Raw genomic sequence first — 19,947 nt, 5'->3', positions numbered from 1 at the left:
TAGAAGCTTAACAAACTAAATATTGCATCCGCACCTGAACGTTCATTGGCGAAGTAACGTTATATCAACGCTGTAAAAAGGGCAAAGGCATGACTATGAAAGCTAGTACAGTACGTTAAGGTACATGGCGAGGAGACATAAAAAAACAGCAACAAGCTTTTTGCCATTATGATGCTGTGCGTTTACCGTGACGAGATACCATTCTGACGAGTTAGTCTAGTCGCTCTAGCGAATGTACGCATTGACGTCACTGGGAAAGCACAACTAACCTACCATAACCATAACACATCTGATTGGCTAAGCAGCTGGTGACGTTTTGCAAAACGGGTGAGGATTGGTTAAAACGAAGGCGTTTTTTGACATTTTTGAATCTGGGAAAGCAAGTTTGATAGTTGCTTACCTGGAGCCTCAGTGATTGTTTCTGACAGAAGTGTTTGCGTCAATTGGCATTTATAGGCAAGACATGCGGTTTGGTGAGGACTTAGACTACTCACAAGCGTTACGAGTAATTCTAGTCACGAACACAGTAATTTTCAAGTTAAAATAGACGTGATAAAAATAATAAGTTAAACCTAGAATTCAGTCATTATATTTTGCATAGTTTTTGCTAAGGTAAGCACTGCTTTCCTTGCTTTCTCTCACCGATCGTCACTGCTAAAGTACATGATATTTTTACCTGCGTTTAAAGCAAGTGATGGGGCGTAGATGGCTATACCCAACGACAGTAACGATTGGACAATGTATCCTAAATTTGCTATCAACTTCACTTTCCGATTGAATCGAAATTCTAAATACTGAAACAAATAACACGTTTCATCAGTGAGTATATTGACATGCAAAATGGCAAAAGTAATTAAAAGACGTTGCAATGAATAACCATCTGAAAAATTTTTTCTCACTTACCTCAAAAACACTTGCAATCTTCAGTTTATAGTAAATAGGAACAAAGACTTCTGCTGTGACGATGCTTCCTATTAAAATGCCAACAAACAACCTATAAAATTAGCAAAGGATTATTATCATCAACTCGAAATAATCATATTGCTTTGAGATACCTAGAGTACTGTAGTTTATTCGTCTTTCCAACACAGATTGATCAATAGCCTAAGCGTTTGTAGCCTATGGATAGAGAAATGTAAACTTTCAGTTTTAGAACTTCAGGGCAATTGTGAGATCAAAATCGTATTAGATCCATAATATTGCAACGAGGCTTGATCTTTTTCCAAATTCTGATTTTTTGTTTCATAGGAGTTCACATCCGATTATAGAAATTTTGAGATCAGACTCAAGATGCACACATTTGTAATAATGAAGTGCATCAATTGACTCTGGCACCACTGTCTGGAACAAGCTGCAGCAGTCACGCTTTTAGCAGCCATGCAAAACGTTAATGTTTTCTGTGTTTAGAGTTGAGCTCAATCGAGGAAGATAAAACTGTTGTAGCCTACTGGAATTTTGTGACAAAACAAGTCATCAGTGTTAATTTAACAAAATATATACAATGCTTAGTTTTGGAACTGTAACAAGATTTGTTTGGTTTCGGCAAACAGTTTCACTGCTTGGATTTTGTTTCGAAATCTATAAAACTCTGTTGCGCCCTGAAAGTAAAGAAGAACTATTATCTATTATGTTGTAACACAGAAATCGTCAATCAATACGTTCCGCAATACTTCCTCAAGATGAAGGTTTTCTAGTCATGATAGGGTTAAGAAGTGTTTTTTTTTTTAATATTACAAATGCCCGTTTTTTATAATAAAGGATCAGATATGTGCAATGACAACTCGTCAACGTCCTATACATTACAATGAACCTGCTTACCACAAAAAAATAAATCCATATCCGTACACTTCCGCCGGTGTGCCAAGAAGACTAGTAGCTGATATGTTGCTGACAGCAAGCGAAACTCCAATTGGTGCCATCCCCGTGGACCTAAAAGCAATAAAATTTATAGCGATGTTTCAGTTTTTTTTTGCTACACTTTGTGATATTCTAACTTACAAAAGTATCATTTTTCGACACAATCCTACAACAGAAATGTAAAAAAACTGCGGCCAAAGAACAAAAATATTTAAGTTGCGGGTCTTATTTGAAGCTTTTGTTTTATGCACAAACAAAAAGTGTTATGATATTTCTAAACGTCACAGATTTGAAGCGATTTTTACAAACACACAAAGTAGCCTAAATTCATAGAAAACCGAGGTATGAGGTCGTAAAAGCTGCATTGTCTCCGTCTGAAGATGGAGCACAAGTGAAAATGGAAATCGTTGCAACCTATTTTTAGTGATATAGTGATATGATATATATTTTACCGTTCGCATTTTGTAGCTATAGTAAAGTGTTTCTAGAAATCGCAGTGACTTGAAATTTATTGATTTTTCTCCATGTCTTCTAAATCAAAACATTTTTCACCAAACGTTGAGACAAAACCATGCTAACAAATAAATCATAAAGTTGTTTTAGTGGTTGCAGTCAAGTTTTACAGTAGAATTAATAAGTTATTTAAAGTCTACAATACATTTTTTGGTCAACTGTACTCGGACTTAAAACAAAAAAATTCAGAGTGAGGAAAAAAAGCACTTGAATGAAAATTTTCATTTTCAAAAAAGTTTTTTAAACACAGTAGGCTAGTCATAAATAGTAGTAGTCCGCTCAGCATCCAGTGATTGAGATTCCCGTGAGTGGATCCATCAATTAAGTGAAACAGTTTGCACTGCGTTGAAGTGTGCTGAAATATCGTTCCACTGTATTTGGCTCCAACAAGCGGCTGGATTTAATGTTTGTGGATCCAAAAAGCGGCGCTACTGTATGGCAAGAATCAGCCTATTAAAAAACGCTTTACCAGAATTTATGGAATAAGCACTGCTTGTTGTTGCTTGCTGAAGCTACATCAACCGGTCAGAGTAAAAATATATTTTACATTATTTTTCATTTATTTTGTTTAATATAATTGTCAGGGTATGAGGTTGGCAACAGGATCTTCTCTAGGCAAGATAAAAAATGACTTTACCTAAAATGAAACTATTAATTGCGCACTTACCGTCCTCCAAGCAAATACCCTTCCGTTCCTTCTTTTGACTTCTTTTCGCGAATGGCGTAGTAGATTCCAATAGCAGCAGAAATGGATAAGGTGAGAGCGAAGACCACATAGTCTGGTATAATGGTCAATGATTTTTCAAAGCCATCTGACATAATGTTAGATATTTAGGCTACTATTAACTAACTTTAACCTACCTTAGACAAGTATTCTATACACAAGCAAATCATTCAAACGATTCAATTAACGATGCTAACACTTTGCAGAAAATGTAGCCTACAACTTTGTAGACATCATTTTTCATGCAAACATCGATACCTTTCTAAACGCATATTAAATGAAAAAGTATTAGGTTATAAAAATACAATTTCAAGCAAAGGTTTGTATTGAATAAATGTGGCTATTGGGCAGTGGGGTGTGAATCACATGCGACCTACTTACTCGACCCTGGGTAGAACTAGATGTTATCTTAAGGTTCCAGGAAAACAAAACTGATCATTTGACCTACAGTACAATTGTAGCCAACAAATGACAGTGCTCTGGAAAGAAGATAATAACAGTAGGCTACAGTACAATTAGGCCTACAATATAGCCTAGTTATTATCGTATTATGCTTGAAAAGTTTTCCACCATTGTTGGCCTCTTTTACAGAACTACCACAGTCTCTTTAGGCTACTTTCTGTAGCCTATCAGCAAAGGAACAACCTATAGGTTTCCTAATATCCTGTCCTGATATCGAAATGGCAACTTTTGTTTTAAAACGTTTGTATATTTTACAAGGCCTGGTGCGCTTTGAATTGTCTTTGTCCATAGTGGGGTTTCATTACCTCGGGTTTTCTTTGCCTACCTTGATCTTTCTGAGGTGGTATACCTAAATCATCAAGAGCTGTGTCCCACACGTCGTCTACCACGTTCTTGACAACGTACCACGTCAGACCAACACGTCAATTGTCTATTAAGTTTTTTATTTTTGTCGTTGATTTTGTTTGTTGTTTTACTAGCCTGTAGGCCTATATTTTTTTCCTCTCAGGCACAAATTTTGGATTTTTCTTTGGGTTTGTTTCAATTTTTAAGATTCTTAAGGTGTTGCAACAGTGTCAAAATCCTTGTATTTAGTAACTGTTTTTTTACCACGTGCACTCTTTAACGTTCGCGTTTTGTCGTTTCTACCTTTTTCCAGACCCTTGCTATTATTATGGCAAGTGATATATATATATTTTTTTTTTGATAGTCTAAAATAATTTATCAAAATTAAAACTTATCTGAAACTGAATGTAAAAACTAGGTCCATTGTGGATAACCGAGTCGTTAGACAGCACTGGATTGATTGATTGATATGATGGTCAGAAATAAGAACAACTGAACTAAACTGAACTGAACTTTATCCTCGGACTAGGAATGCTTCTTGCAGAGCTTAATCCTGGCAGTTTTGCATACTTGTAGAGGCTTTGAACCACTGACGCAGGCCCGGTCACCGAGATTGACAGAGTAAAGTTTCCGATCGTTGAAGTGTTGTTGCCTAAGAATTATTCCATCCATATTAGATGGAGAGTAGTGCTTAACGTGCGTTGCTCAAGCGCACACCCCGAGAGTCAAACCAGTGCCGCTTGATCTTGAAGCTTTTTCGTTCCAGAAGTCACGCGCGAACCAACTCAACCAAACTATCCTTCTTGTGCCCATTTTGCAACAGGGGCTTCACTGCCAACAAAGTTGGGCTATTGCGAACCTGGTGATTAGCCTACTACCTTTTTTCAGACCCCTGCTATCAGTGGTGGCTCGTCCTAATACGCTGCAGCAGCCTACCCTCGTGAAATTAGTGAATGTACTGTAATGTAAACCAATGTAAAACACTTTGCATTCTATCTATTTAAAACAGCCATGAACCACCGCTCACCAGTGGCGTAGCCAAAGGGGGGGTTTTGGGGGTTACAACCCCCCCCTTTGGCACGCGTGTGACGTCACGATATTGAGAATGATGCTTTCAGTCTAAAACAAATTGCCTAATTTTGAACAAAACTGCATTAAAAGAGCGAGTTTTGCCAATACTAAACATCTCAGCCAGGAATTAGCAACAAGAAAACACAGAGACTTAGCTTTATTTCCGAAAAATGCCGAAAAAAACATGATCTTATCCTTTTGCTATGCCACCGGACAGCACCATTTTACAGGAATATTCATACCCACACTTTTGTTGAAAATGCTCTCAGAATGCAGCAAATTCAAAGTAATTTTTCAAAATTTTCTGGGGGAGGCCCCCCAGACCCCCCGCCGCTGGGTTGTCAAAACCCCCCCCTTTCAAAATTCCTGGCTACGCTACTGCCGCTCACTGCTATACTATTGCAAGTAGCCTAATGTTGTTTTTTGCTTTGTGAAGAAAATGAAACTAAAATATACTTTCAATTGACCAATAGCTCAATGTCGCAACTTTGCAACAAATGGTACCTGAGTTGAGAATTAAAATAAAGTTCAACCAGCCTCATGTTTAAAAAGAATATATATTTCGCTACATAGTAATGAGCATCTTCAGTTCTGCAAACAAACAAATTACTGCAATGAATGCTGCATAAAGGGAAACTATGCTGTTAGCCTCTATAATCAAAATTAAAATGATGAGCAAAATGGTGAGCAATCATTTTGCTCATCAGTTTAATTTTGATTATAGAGGCTTACAGCATAGTTTCCATTTATGCAGCATTCATTGCAGTAATTTGTTTGTTTGTTTGCAGAACTGAAGATGCTCATTACTATGTAGCGAAATATATATTCTTTTTAAACATGAGGCTGGTTGAACTTTATTTTAATTCTCAACTTATTTCGATGTGATCAAGTCAACCGCTTCTTGCTGACGGCGTGCCAGGGTTAGGTTTCGGTGTCTCAGATGACATTCACTTTATCAAATGGTACCTATAAATATTCTGTGTTCGTTGTACCACACCTTTTTGAAAAAAAATTTCTGAAATTTTTTTTTTTTTGTGGGCCACTACGAGTTAACAATCAGCCATAGTCTACGTTTTTCACCTAACGTTACACTACTTTTTGTATATTTTGCAAGACCAAGTTCGCTTTGAAATGGCTTTAACCATGGTAGGATATTTTTTCGATAGGTTTTCTTTGCATACCTATTACCTAGCTCTTCTTGAAGGAGGTAATTCTAGCACATCAGGAGCTCTGTACCCCAATTGACAATCAACGTTTCGATAACACACCACTGCCGATCAACATAGCATTGTTCATTAAGTTTTTATTTCTTTGTTATTGTTTTTTTTATAAACTTGTATGTATTTTATTTTGTTTTTCTCAGACACCTATTTTTAAGTTTTTGTTGTATTTGTTTCAATTTTAAATATCTAAAGGTGTTGCGGTCGTGCCGAAATCCTTGTATTTAGTAAATATTTTTTTCTCGGGTTTGCTTTAACCCAGACAGCAAATCAATCGCTTTTTACATTGATTCAACGTTGAATCAATGTAAGAAGCGGTTGATTTGCTGTCTGGAAACGTTCGCGTTTTGTCGCTTCTGCCTTTTTCATGGCAAGTGATCCTGTTTGTTTCTAAGTTGCACAATAACGACGAACTTTAGCTGCACGTTTGGCGCATCACTTCACGATTCATCGATCATTTGAAAAATCACTAATTGCAATGTGCGAAACGCGTTGCTGCGTACCCCAGACAGCAAATCAACCGTCTTTAACATTGATTCAACGTCTACAATGGTCGAATCAATGTAAAAGTCTTTTGGTTTACTGTTTGGTCTGGTGCTTAGCTTTTGTGCCACAACATGTTGGCAAAAGGTTGAATTGAATACCTGGTCGTCTCACGTTTAGCCTGGATATTTGTGTTCAAAAGATTTCGTGCACTGACTAGTCATCAATATTATCGTTTTTACTTCTTATTTTTTTGTAGCTGAGTAAGTTTTGTCTAGGAAGTTTTGGTTGTTCAGAAAAGATGAACATAGCGAGGTGTCATTGCTAGGGCGATTTTTTTGTAACTTAAAAAGTCAAAAAGGTGACTTTAATTTTGGGAAAAAGTAACTTTAGTCAACAAAAACAAGAAAGCGAAGGAAATAGCAGCAACCAGCAATTCAACATCCAAATAACAAAAAGCGTCTAAATAAGTTTCAATATGTGCTCAAATTATAATTACACATTCAAATTACACATTTGAAGGTGTTTTACATTCTCTGGCAGGAAGTATCTGTCAATCAAGCACTTTAGCAGCTATACAGGGAAAACAAGTGGTTAAATATAGTAAACACAATTTGTTTCATCAAAAAATTATTTTACGAGTTTTCGGGAATACACGCGATACGAACAAGCATGGGGTCATGCAAACCTAAAATCCGTACCATAGTAGAAGATATATTAAAAGTCTTGGCATTACATAGAATGTAAATTCATTTCTCCAGTAGCAATGAAAGATAAATAAATAGGGGAATTAGGCCAAAAAGTATGCTAGATAAAGTGACCTAATAAATGAAAAGTAACCTAAAAACACAAAAAGTAACTTTTGGTAACTTTATAACTTCTTACATATTGACCCCACAACCATAAAATCGTGGTTCTTTTACATTCATTTTGTTAATTGGTACAACCAGGTAGCCATGGTACAACTAAAAAATAAGTAACATTAGTGACAAAAATCGCCCTAGTCATTGCTAAAGCTGATGGTATGAGTAGAATATATTGCAAAAGTTAACATTTCAGACGCATCGGCTACGCATACCAAGTCCATTAAATCTCACTTTTCGTGAAAAGTATTTGTTCTGCTTCGTTCTGATTACAAGGGAGCATGCTCGAGTGCATAATTCAGCACGAAAATACATGCTCAACTGATTTCCAAGCTACAAAGTTTGAAAAAATAATTAGCTTTGCAAGAAAACTAAATGAGGCTGTTCACCAGATGATGTATTTTTAAACTAAGTTTGGCTTGTTGACAGTCTTTTGGTTAGTCTATGAACTTTTGTTTGCAGCACTTAGTGCCAAAGCTATTCTCAGGATATCCTGTCATTGTCAAGCAAAATTGCTTTAACACTTTACTTTATCTTAGCAATTGCTCTAGTGCAGCCTAATGCACATATGGATCTCATGTTAGGTGCTAAAAATTGGAAACATGGTAATGCTACTGCAAAAGAAATTCTGATGCGATTTGCTAAGAGCATAAATATGGAAGTCATAGATAAACAATTCTGTCAATGGTTAGACGAAAATGACGAGTTGTCGCATTTTCGAAGTGAATTTACGATTCCAAAATTGGCATCTTTTGCTAAAGGTAACATTGAGTGGATTTAAAAAGTTTCCAAATACATCTTTTTGTAATGAGTTTTAGAATTTTAGCGTTTTGATGCAGTGATGGTATTCAATCTAGTTAGCAATCGGTTCGATTCGACTAAGATTAGCCACACCTGACAACCATACGTAGCATATAGGGTGATTACATTAGGTCCACTGAAAAAAATTGGCCAGGAAATGATCCTGCGCAATCTTTTTTCTTTTTGGGAAGCGGTTCGCGAACCGGTCGAATTCCGTCACAGTTTTTATGGCTTCTTGGCTCCCAAACTTTGAGAACATATTGAAGCCATTAGTAACGTGTAAGCTAACAGCCTAGCACGTTATCCCAAAACGTTGTTGTGTTTGTCTTATTTTAGGTTGAATATTTTCCCTTGACATTTTTTTAATCCGATTACACTGTTTGAAACGATGAAGCACGCAGGGGAAATATAGTGGCATCTGTTTTGGAGTAGCTACAGCATAATGGCTTGCTTACGTTAACAATAACGTAATTAAAATAATCACTAAAAGAAGAGATTATTAGAGGAAGGTAATAACGGAAGCTGAGTCATGTAGAAGACATTTGAAGGCAAAGTGCTAGAAATTGGGCTAAAGTAAGTTTACAAATATTACACCTGAAATTTTAGAGACAAAACCGCGGGGGCTTGGGGAAGCAATCGCCGCCTGCCCATTAAAAATACGTTTTTACCGCGCCCTCCAAAAATATGTTTTGAATACTAAGTTATTACAACCTATTGATGACATTATCTTTTATGTTGAATTTGTCTTGTCATAATTACTACACTGAGAATGCGATGTCTTGGTCTTTCAGTTGAAGCAAGCAATGAAGCACATGAAGAATGTATCTATTTCTGTGGGAATTCTCTTGGACTTCAACCAAAAACGACACCGGAAATCGTTGCAAAAGTAACATACATAGAATAAGTTAAGTAAAAATGTATAATATGAAACATATAAAATAATAACTACTTTTCTGCAATGTGTTTTTTTTTTGTATCCAGGCTTACGCCCAATAGTTGAAGATTTAGATTAAGTAGACGAGAAGGCAACTAAGCCAACCTTCCTGTAGCCTACCAGCATGAGCACACATGACCCGTTTCGTTCAAGATAGAAGATACAACATCGCTGTTAATAATACAGCGACAGTTCTTGCATATTTGCATTTCAGGTTTTGGATAATTGGCGTTTGCACGGTGTTCATTGTTATACTTCTGGTATTCTCCCAGGAGTTTATTGTGATAAATATGTGCAAGAATCGATGGCTAAACTAGCCGGAGCTCACAAAGATGAGGTAACTCTTTAACTCATATAAATAAAACAAAAGATCACTTGAGAGAATAAACATTGGTTATTTTTATATCAAATTTTTAAAGATTAATTTAACCGTATCTGTCACTGCCTCCTTTTGGCGTCAAGAGTCACTGGCCGAGACCATCAGGTCTACGTCTCTCTTATTGCTAATTACTCCGTCGGCTTATATCAAATAACAACGGGAAAAAGTATGCCGTTGGTCAAAAGCCTTATCTATCACTTCAATCAATTTATTTCGCAAAATATATTCGTGATTGTGTATTTTAGGTAGAAAAGGTGATAAAGACTCGGTTTTTGACCTATTTTCGCCATTTCTTGGTCAAATTTCCCAGTTCACATTTTATTTTGAAAGTCCTCTTGCATAGAACACAGAATTTCATAAATTTTGTTTTTCCGTTTCTGTGCAAACAGTATTCCATGCACTTTTTGCACTACAAAGCAATTTGCGCAAATAATAAATTACCTTCCTAATTGATGTCTGCCAGCAAAGAATGACTCATATCGCGTCAAAGACCAACTCCCTACCCAGACAGAAAAATCGACGTTGGATCAATGTAAAAATGACGGATTTTGCTGCCTGGATAGAGAATGGAATTTTAGCGCCGTCGTGTTATGACTGACAGACACAAAATGAAACCGCACGCTAATAGTAAACTGTCAATCAAGCTATTGAATATCAGGAAATTTCTTGCATTTTATAACTGGCTGTGACAAAAGGTTTATTTTGAACTTCACAATTATCCGATACCAACATAGTCGGGATTAAAAGTTGGGGCAAGAAAAAAAACTAAAAGTCAAGAAATCTCAGGTTTCTAGCGTCACTGCTTCTATGTGAAATTGCTGAATTAGCAGAGGGCGAGACCCTAAGGTCTACGCCAGTGACAGATACGGTTAAATATGCCGCAAAATGTCCAAAATATGTTCCAACTGTTTGTTAGCGTAAAACCACTGCTTTCAACACAAGTTGACTGTCTGAGAGCGAATTATGCTACTGTATCATAAAGCAATGAATCCAAATCCAGTGCTTTCGTAGCGAGGTTTACAAGGCCAAGTTTAGTTAACGCCAAAGCATCTTTGAAATCAATTAAAGGTCTTTCCTCTACGGTTATGTTGGTTATAACATATGCAGAAGAGTTAAATCACGGCGTGTTACACCATGCTTAAAATTGATTTATGTTGATCTGCTATTTAGCTTTATCATCATCAGAGAATAAATTTACTGCAACTTTCACCTTAACAAATCTTGGCCAATCTTTAAAATATTGTGTGTTTTTTTATATTTTTTCTTTCCTTCAATCGCACTGCAGTATATATCCTTATGAAATTTTATTTTGTATGTTATTCGCTCTGAGGATGCGCATTGTCATGGTGCGCAAAACGTCAGTGAAGCAATAAACCATCTTGTTTATTGTTGCTTTTACTTTCAATTTCATTAGATGAACGTTGCAATTAGTGCTACAAACGATAATTGTCCTGATGAACACCCAAACTTTTCAGTGTTCAGTTTAACAAAACCAGTTATATATTTAGGTTACAGCGATGAACGGGCTTAGCGTAAACTTGCATCTGTTGCTGGTTTCCTTTTATCAACCAACTACAACTCGACACAAGATCCTATTGGAAGAAAAAGCTTTTCCATCTGATTTCTATGCAATAGAATCTCAAATAAAGCAAAGAGGATATGACCCAAAAGAAAGCATGTTGTTGATGAAACGAAGAAAGGTATCTATGTAATGTAGTTCTTCTACATACTAAAAAAAATTCTCCAAAACAAAATCATGTTACGTCTTTTCAATGCAATAACGTTTTCAACACAACTTGCTTTGTCTAAGGCTTTTTGCGTTTTTAAGTGCAGACTTTGGAATTAATTGCATTTGTAATTGAACATTTCAATCAATCAAATTCCCTCAGATGGATAGCAGATCTATAGGACCGATGATCGTCCCATGTGACTTGTTCGCAATAAATATTCTCATCCAGGACTAATCAAACTACAGCCCATAAGCCTTAGTCTGACCGCGACCGCGACATTAGTTGATCAGGCCTGACGAAAGCAGGCCTACTTGCGTTTTTCTGACAAACAAGTGAAATTCGAGACTTTAGTAAGGTCAGTTTTTTTAGATACAAGCATGGCAAGAATACTGAAGGTTTAAATCAAGCATATCTCTAGTCACCATATCTTTTGACCAAAAGTTGGGTCACTAAAAATATGTTGATTCTGGCATGCAAGTACTACACAAAGTGACCATGCGACACGAAACCGAGTTGACGCTTGTTAAACTTTTAGATATTCAGCACAGTGCATAAAATTGCTTGATAAGCTTTTTTTCCAAAGCAAATGCGATTAAATTGTCGAATGTTTTACAGCAGGAGTCGGTAAACTTTTATTGCTATGCAGACCGGTTTGGGGCAGGCACTGTTTTCCGGACTGGCCATCAATAGAACACATGTGTTTGGTACATGCACATGTATTACAACTCGTTCAGTCGTAGTAACGCTGAAAGCCCTGGGCTTGTTTTCAGCGATTAGTTGCTCCCATCTAGGGAATATGATAGTCAATGACCCGCTAGTCAAAAAATCATGTAAAAGACAGAGTTGTACACATGCTGTTTTACCTGCGCTAATTTAGGTTTTGCAATCTGCTAATGGTTTCAATTACTTTCGGAGTCCACTTAGTCTGCACCGGTTGAGGTTTTTCTACTATGCGACAACAAATCGTTGATTACTGTCCTGACTTAACAAAGCATTAAAAGCGTTGATAAGACATAAAATACAGTCGTTGGTGATTGAAAGAACATTAATTTAATAATTTTGGAAAATAGCTTTTATGCACATTTGCCAACTCGTGTTCATACCAATAGGCTACCATGGTGTTGTGACAATTGACAGTTATTGCAATGCCGCTCGCATCACGTAGACCAGGGGTGGGCAACTTGCATCTCTTTCCCTTTTTAATGTGCCCCTTCCTCTTCTTTCAGCTTTTTTACTTATAAGGTTGTGTCAGTGTTATCGTTAAAACTTTTACTTGTTCCATTTCTTGTTTGAAGGTCTACCAACCTTCTCGCTAACTTATATTTAAACGTTGACATACAATAAATATTTCCTATCTGCATGAAATTACACCAACTTTCCAGCAAAAGCAGTAAATTTGAGTCAGTGTTTATTTGCACTGAAGCCCGTACTAAGCATCATATTTTTCTAACTGACCTTCGTGTTAAAAACGTTGTTCACCCCTGATGCAGACCATTTTAAAGTATTGCTGTTATCGAAGTACTTTAATATAATAGCTTATATTAAACTAAGTTTTGTCAACATTGAAATCCCTCATTGCAACAGGGCACAATTTTTGTCACAATTGGCACAATTATCATAAGTTTCATAGTTTCATTAATCATGATCTGAAATTCTTTCTTGTAGCTATAACTGTTGGAGCTAAAATTCAGCTGCTTTTCTACTCGATTGAAATGTAGCTTCTCTTAAAAATGACTTTTTAAATAAGCTTATTAACATTATTTAACTGTTGAGAAGGAGCGATTTTCCTTGCGTTAGCACTACCTGACTACTCACCATAGAACAGCGAGCATTGTGTTTCGCTAGCCAGACCGGTGTAGCCTCCACACCATGTCTTATATGTTTCATTCTGATCAGGGTGAACACACATGGCGACCCGAAGACATATTGGATTTGATTGACACTGAAGGTGACAGCATTGCTCTTGTGATGCTATCTGGGGTGCACTACTACACTGGCCAGACCTTTGACATGGAAGCTATTACGAAGGCAGCTCACAAGAAAGGCTGCATGGTAAGAGGGAGTTGCTAGGAATAGCAATTTTTGAATTTTGATTGCTTCTGCTTCGAAAAAGTATGGCAAGCAACTAAGCAGCTACGTCTGATCTTGTGAATCTTAGTGTTTGTCAAAAAACCATGGTTTATGTGTTGTAAGGTATACAGTATGTATGTGGATTTTTAGCAACAATTGTTATTGAATTATTCAGTTCTCTTTCATTCAGGTTGTCTTTGATCTTGCATGTTTTTTTTTTGGCAATGTGACCTATGAGCAACCCTGCTTTTTATAACCCTCTGTTTTGATAGCATGTGCTATTACACAGGTTTGTGTATTGCGGATGTTTACGTAAAGCTAACTTTATGCAATAAATGTTATTAACACCACAAAGGAGTGCTCAATGCCAGGCGCAATGCTAAGCAGAGTAAATTGAATCACTATTTGCAAAGTAATCTTTACAGCCTGTTTCAACATTTGCGTGATCGTCAGAAGGTGCTGAAAAACATGCAGAAGAGAAACCGCTCATATTAAAGCAAGCATTGGTAGACATTATCATCGCTCTGTCCTCAGCAAAACTCACAGAACACTCGAAAAAGTTGCCATTAGCAATCCATACGTGATTATGTGTGTTACTTCAGGTTGGCTTTGATCTTGCTCACGCCATTGGCAACGTAGAATTGCATCTACACGAGTGGGGCGTGGACTTTGCTTGTTGGTGCACTTACAAGTACCTGTGTTCTGGTCCCGGTGGGATCGCTGGCGCTTTTGTACACCGGAAGCACAATAAAACGAAACTTCCAAAATTTGTCGGTTAGTATTTGATGAAATATTACCAGATACTTTGTAATTTAAAATAGTTCCCATAAACACTGTAAATCACTGTAATTGACAATCAAAGGAGAAGTTTTTATGAAAGTTTTATCAAAAAAAAAACTGATTAAATTGTCATTTTTCTATGCAAGGTTGGTTTGGCCACGAAGAAGAAACTCGATTCGAAATGAGCAATGAGCTGAAACCTGCTCCTGGGGTGTTAAGTTATCGTGTCACGAATCCTCCTCCTCTACTGGTCGCCTGCCTCCGAGCCAGTCTAGACATTTTTGATAAAACAAACATGCGAGAACTGAGAGAGAAAAGCTTTCTTTTAACTGGGTAAGGAATTCATCACTCATTTTCTTCAATTGTCTTGTCTGAACCACTCATCATCGACGACCACATTCGAATATTCAGTCTAAGTTTTCCCTTGTAATGATTTATAGACAGCCTAATTGTTTCAGAAATTTTCTATCTAAGAAAAAACGACAAGTTTAAAAAATAATGTTTTCAGCTTTACCTTCACTTTGCACGAGTGGCCTGGAGACGAATACTTTCAGCCATAGTTCTTGTTCTTGTACTTATCTGACACTAAGACGTTTCACATTTTCACATGGATGATAACAGAGGATGGAGAAAGTAAACTTCTATTAAAAAAAAAAAAACATTCACTCTTGTGTAGCCTTTCGTAGGCCTACTTTATATTTTTGCAAATTTTTGAATAACGAATTATTGCAGATATTTGGAAATGCTTCTTCAGCATTACTTCTCCAAAGGATCATCCTCACCATACATTGATATTGCGACACCTTCCGAGTTCCGTCAAAGAGGATGCCAACTCTCCTTGATCTTCAGCTGTCCTATCGATGAGGTGAGAATGGAAGTGACAAGTGACAACGAATTGGTGATAGTTTTTTAATGTCATAATAAATAACTTGGCGATTTTAGATTTGATGTAAAAATGTTCAGAAGCAGTAGATGGTCTATTTCTATCACTAAGGCAGACAAAGAGCTCAAGGCAAAATATCTGGAAAAGATCTTTCTGACGGAGCACGAAACTATCAGTTGCGTATGTGACCATTTTTTGGTTGTTCATGTATTTTTTGAAACGTTCAAAACACAGGTTTGATTTGCACAGTGACTCTTTATATCATATCACCAGTTTATTTTGATATGACCGGAACAGCTATTGAGCAAACTGCAAATCTAGTGTGTGTTTTAAACCCTGGTGAAAAAAGTCAACACCGAAAGAAATGGTCATCTTACGCCACTGGAAACTATCTTGTTGATAACAATTAAGCAAATGAAATGAAAACATATTTGTTTTTGGTTGCAGGTTCATGAAGCAATGGCTAAGCAGGGGGTCATCTGTGATACGAGAAAGCCAAACGTTATGAGAATAGCACCCAAGCCTCTCTATAACACATTCACAGACGTTTACCGATTCATTCAAATTCTAAAGAAAATATTTTCTGCCATGCAATGATCTTCTTGGCATGAGTTAAATATCCAGAAAACACATGACCATCAAACTTTTTCTTCTTCTTCTTCTTCTTCCTCTTCTTCTTCAGAAACAATTATTTCTGCTTTGATAATTGTCCGTCTTTGTCGGGAACCCACTTGTCAACAATGTTACTAGTAAAACAAAGATGTTCCATTTTTTTTTTGTATGACGTAGAGTTTTATTTATTTAGAGTAAAACGTTATTATATGTTTTTCTTGCCAGCCATGAAACACATTGCATTTTTTGAAAGAACCGCATTTAAAAAATAAACTACTTTTCAAGTGTTTTCGTTTAAATGCTTTGTTCCTGGCTTTGAAGTTGCCTTAAAAGAGCACTATAAATATAGCAATTAAATCTGTGAACCTTGTCTTGACCCTATGTAATTTTATTGCAAAATTTAGTTTTATTTGTTGGAAGCCTGCTTTTGTTTGAGCTACTTTCAAGTTGAGTTTTATATCCTCTCTTGCCTCCCAATTCACCAATGCACCGTGCCGATGTAGGCTATTCGGATTTTTTGGCTCTTTTAAAAATGTCTCCACACACTAATAAATTACAAAAACATTTTAAACGTTTTATATACAGGATGAATGTTGTAGAAAACAATTTTTTTTTCGTAAGTTGAGCTAGATTTTTTGCAAATTTTGTGGAATATTTTACCAAAAAAGGCACATAAATAAAATTATTAAATTCTACTTCTTCAGGTGTGCCCTTGGTTTATCTGTCATAAAGATTTCTGTTCTAATAATCGACAAATTGTGAAATACTATGCTTCATTCAGATGGATACCTTTCTTCATTTTTCAATACAGTTTTACACACCTTCGCGACTTATAAACCAAAAAACACGACTGAAGAAGTAGATTTTAATATTTTTGGTGTTATTCTTGTGTGAGTTGTTGAATGTTGAGTGAATGCTATTCGGTTCAGAAATATCGTTTTTAATCAGTGCACAGTAAAACATAATCTCTAATGGTCACTTTCTTTTTTATATCTTGCAAATTTAGTTACTAGGCTATTCCAGATGAGGACACAACGATATGTTGAAAACATTTGAAAGATTTTACTTGTTTGTTTATTTTATATCCATATATATTGTTTACGCAACAAAACAAAAATAAAATATATGTTAAACCCATTGAGTTTACTTAGTGTTACACATTTGTAGAACAACACAATGAACACTCCACTCAACCTCTCTGTACTGATAGCCTATGCAGTACAGTATAACAGACATATTCGTAAAGTTCCAATATTGAATAAACGTCTGTGTGGCAGTGATGAGTTGTCATTTCAAATGAGTAAAAAATCCAAGCTTGATAAAAAAACGACAACAGAGGTTGCTCCAATTTTCGTTTAGGCTTATTAATAAATACAATCTCCAGTCTAGGCTATTGGATGGAATCTTAGTTTTAGGCTAAGAGAAGGGTTACATTTTATTGATCTGCAGTATAACGATGAGCGCAAAAAGTCCATAGGTGAAACTATAATGTTTCTGGATTGTAGGCTATTATGCAGCTTTGACAAACATGATGAAGAAGTCATTCAAATACTACACTGTCACGGCAGTGTTTACATCAAAAATGGGTCTCCTGATCCTGTGTCAATGTTTGAAAAAAATTGTTTATTTATTTTGCAACAAAACACGTTAACCTTTCAGAGCAAAGTAGCCACTAGCGACCTTTCATAATTTTAGAGTAACAGTGGTAATATTGGCATTAGCACAAGGTTTGTATGCAACCTCCGACACAAGAGTTCCGGTTTAGAACGCCCCAGTGGGTTTTTGGGCTAGGTGCTTTTCTGGTGTTTTGTTATTTGCGTTTTTACAAACCTGTAGTAATTTGACTTATCCTACATAATAAGCTCTAATTTCCTTTGGTAGAGGGGAAAGTCTCCTATAAAAATCGTAACATAATGACAAAGCAAATGCTAAAACGTAGAACTTGGACTGAATTGGACACTTTCTCAAGTTTAACGAGTTTAAGGTTAGTTAGTTTTAGGGCTTGCATGTTTACTCAGCAGAAAGGAGTTGAAAGAATTTCACGTGCAATTTGTTGAAATTATGGGGTAGTGGACCATGCTTTTCCTAATATGTTTCACAACATAGGCAACTCCCAACTTTCAGTAAACATTTTCAAGAATAACAAGTCCACGTAGCACTAGGCGCGTGCTGTAGGTTTTTCGGAGTGCTAATAAAAATAATATTGTCAAAACCCTTTATTAGTTTGTCATTGGTAGCGTAGCCGCATGAAAGGATCGATTGTACGTCGCTCGGAAGTACGGTGGTTCGACACTTATCCTGAGCATTCGGCTGTGTCTTTAGAAAGACACTTCGTGACATTGCTGAAGATAGACACGGACACTGACGACCTCGCTTCACAGAGAGCCAATTAGTCGTTTTTTACATTGATTCAATATCTACAGGCGTTGATTCAATGTAAAAAAACGACTGATATGTTGTCTGGGTTCTCCTCTACAATTCAAATCGTTAACTACCTGGCATTAGCTTGGATACGACAAAATACTGATACGTCAAACATTCAATAAATTTTCCTGATGCGTCACATCCAGAAAGCTTGAAAACCACTTCACCAGAATCCAAGTTGTTTTGGGAAAGCTTCTTTTCATGAGTTATCGCGAATGTGTTTATTTTGCTGGGCAAACAGTTGCCGAATTAGCATTATTAGGTCTTGAAAATTGTGTATTATATTCGCAAATTTGCTGTAGTTTATCGACTATTCAGTCGGCATATTACATCTTTCCTAGGATAAGGTCGCGTGAACTGTCTTATCTTTAACTTTAAATATCATCAGATTAATCTAAGTGTGATTGCAAATTTCTTTCTTGGATGCTTCATTTATTTCGACTCAGTCATGGCTAGCAATTAGTTGTTGTCATCGATTGCACGAAAGTATCTTTAATTTAAATTTTACAAAGTACAAATTTAGAACATTGAAAGCAATTCAAAAGTTGATATAATGGATTTTATTTTATTAAACACTAGAACAGCCGAGGTGTCGAAATCGACTCTTTTAGAAATTTAGTGCACTATTTTAGGCCTTAATTGCTATCGCATCGTTTTCAAACTTCCAGAAGCTTCCCAAATATGTTTACACTTTATAGTTCAGTATTATTTAAAAAAAAAAATATTTTTATGTTATCTACAATGTGCGGATATACCTCTAACGGCCGAGGTGTCAAAAAGAACACCTCATACAAATTTAATTGTAGAAAGATTTGTATAGTATAAAAGACTTCCTGTGTGAAAATAACTAATTCAATAGTTTTTACACTTACATATAGCGTTTCGCATGGTAATTGTCCAACGCTCGACTTGATGTGTGTCATCGCTCGGCTTGATTTTAGGTCATCATAGGCTACTGAGTTTACAGACACCTTTCACAAATCTGTTTGCGTGGCCAGATTTTTTGTCAATATAAAAACTGTGAGTTCCAAAATGTCTACCACATTCTGTAGTTTTGAACAGACGAGAAATCAGAGATAAGATTTACTGCTAGTCGTTTATTATCATTTATCCATTAATTTTATTTTTCGTCATTAACTCGTCCGGGACGAAAAAGGTACCGTAGGCCTACTACTAACTACAATAGTCGATATAGGCCTACCAGCTAATTAATGAATCGGAAAAGGTGGCAAAACCTTAAAAGATTTAAAACCTGCCTGAATAGTAAATCATGTAGTAGGCTATATGTCTGTAGTTAGCACGGCCACAAAACCCACAAGCCCACTAATCGAGACTTCTGCTTTGCTGTAGGCTTAGTGGAAGGACACTACGACAGTTTATCAAAGACAATTAATCGAAACGACTGTTCATCGAAACGACTATTGATCGAACGACGGTTAATCGAAACGACTTTTTATCGAAACGACTGTTCATCGAACGAAAATTAATCGAACGACTAACCCTAACCCTAGATAAGATTTGTTTCGGGAGATTCGTCGTCCGATAAACTGTCGTTTCGATAAACAGTGGGTCGGTGAACTCTCGTTTCGATAAACTGTCGTTCGATGAACTGTCGTTCGATAAATTGTCTTTTGATAAATTGTCGCGTCACGTAATGGAAGATCGAGAGTATCGAGAAAACTCGAATTATTTTACACGGATAATAAATCTTGTCCATACAATGCATGTAATCATTTATAGAATTTACTGTGTCTTCAAAAAGGTAGGCGGAGATGTCGGCCCACGACTTTACATGT

General features: G+C 36.4%; 2 protein-coding genes across 2 annotated transcripts; one reads left to right on the top strand and one right to left on the bottom strand.

Moving 5' to 3' along the window:
* Positions 1–638: 638 nt before the first annotated feature.
* On the bottom strand, positions 639–3,189 carry LOC145776211 (sodium-coupled monocarboxylate transporter 2-like). The gene is made up of 4 exons (XM_082587613.1): positions 3,038–3,189; positions 1,819–1,929; positions 904–994; positions 639–794 (listed from the first exon to the last, which is right to left on the bottom strand). The coding sequence occupies exons 1-4, from the start codon at positions 3,187–3,189 to the stop codon at positions 639–641; spliced, it is 510 nt and encodes a 169-aa protein (XP_082443739.1).
* Positions 3,190–8,026: 4,837 nt separating this feature from the next.
* Positions 8,027–16,939, top strand: LOC145775307 (kynureninase-like). The gene is made up of 9 exons (XM_082586574.1): positions 8,027–8,299; positions 9,131–9,225; positions 9,488–9,610; positions 11,161–11,352; positions 13,279–13,434; positions 14,055–14,226; positions 14,379–14,565; positions 14,965–15,097; positions 15,563–16,939. The coding sequence occupies exons 1-9, from the start codon at positions 8,107–8,109 to the stop codon at positions 15,710–15,712; spliced, it is 1,401 nt and encodes a 466-aa protein (XP_082442700.1). The 5' UTR covers positions 8,027–8,106; the 3' UTR covers positions 15,713–16,939.
* The last annotated feature ends 3,008 nt before the right edge of the window (positions 16,940–19,947 follow it).

Source organism: Aplidium turbinatum, chromosome 8, assembly GCF_918807975.1.
Source record: "Aplidium turbinatum chromosome 8, kaAplTurb1.1, whole genome shotgun sequence".
NCBI classification, from domain to species: domain Eukaryota; kingdom Metazoa; phylum Chordata; class Ascidiacea; order Aplousobranchia; family Polyclinidae; genus Aplidium; species Aplidium turbinatum.
The sequence above is the reverse complement of the archived record's forward strand: the minus strand, read 5'-3'. Positions and strand labels throughout refer to the sequence as shown.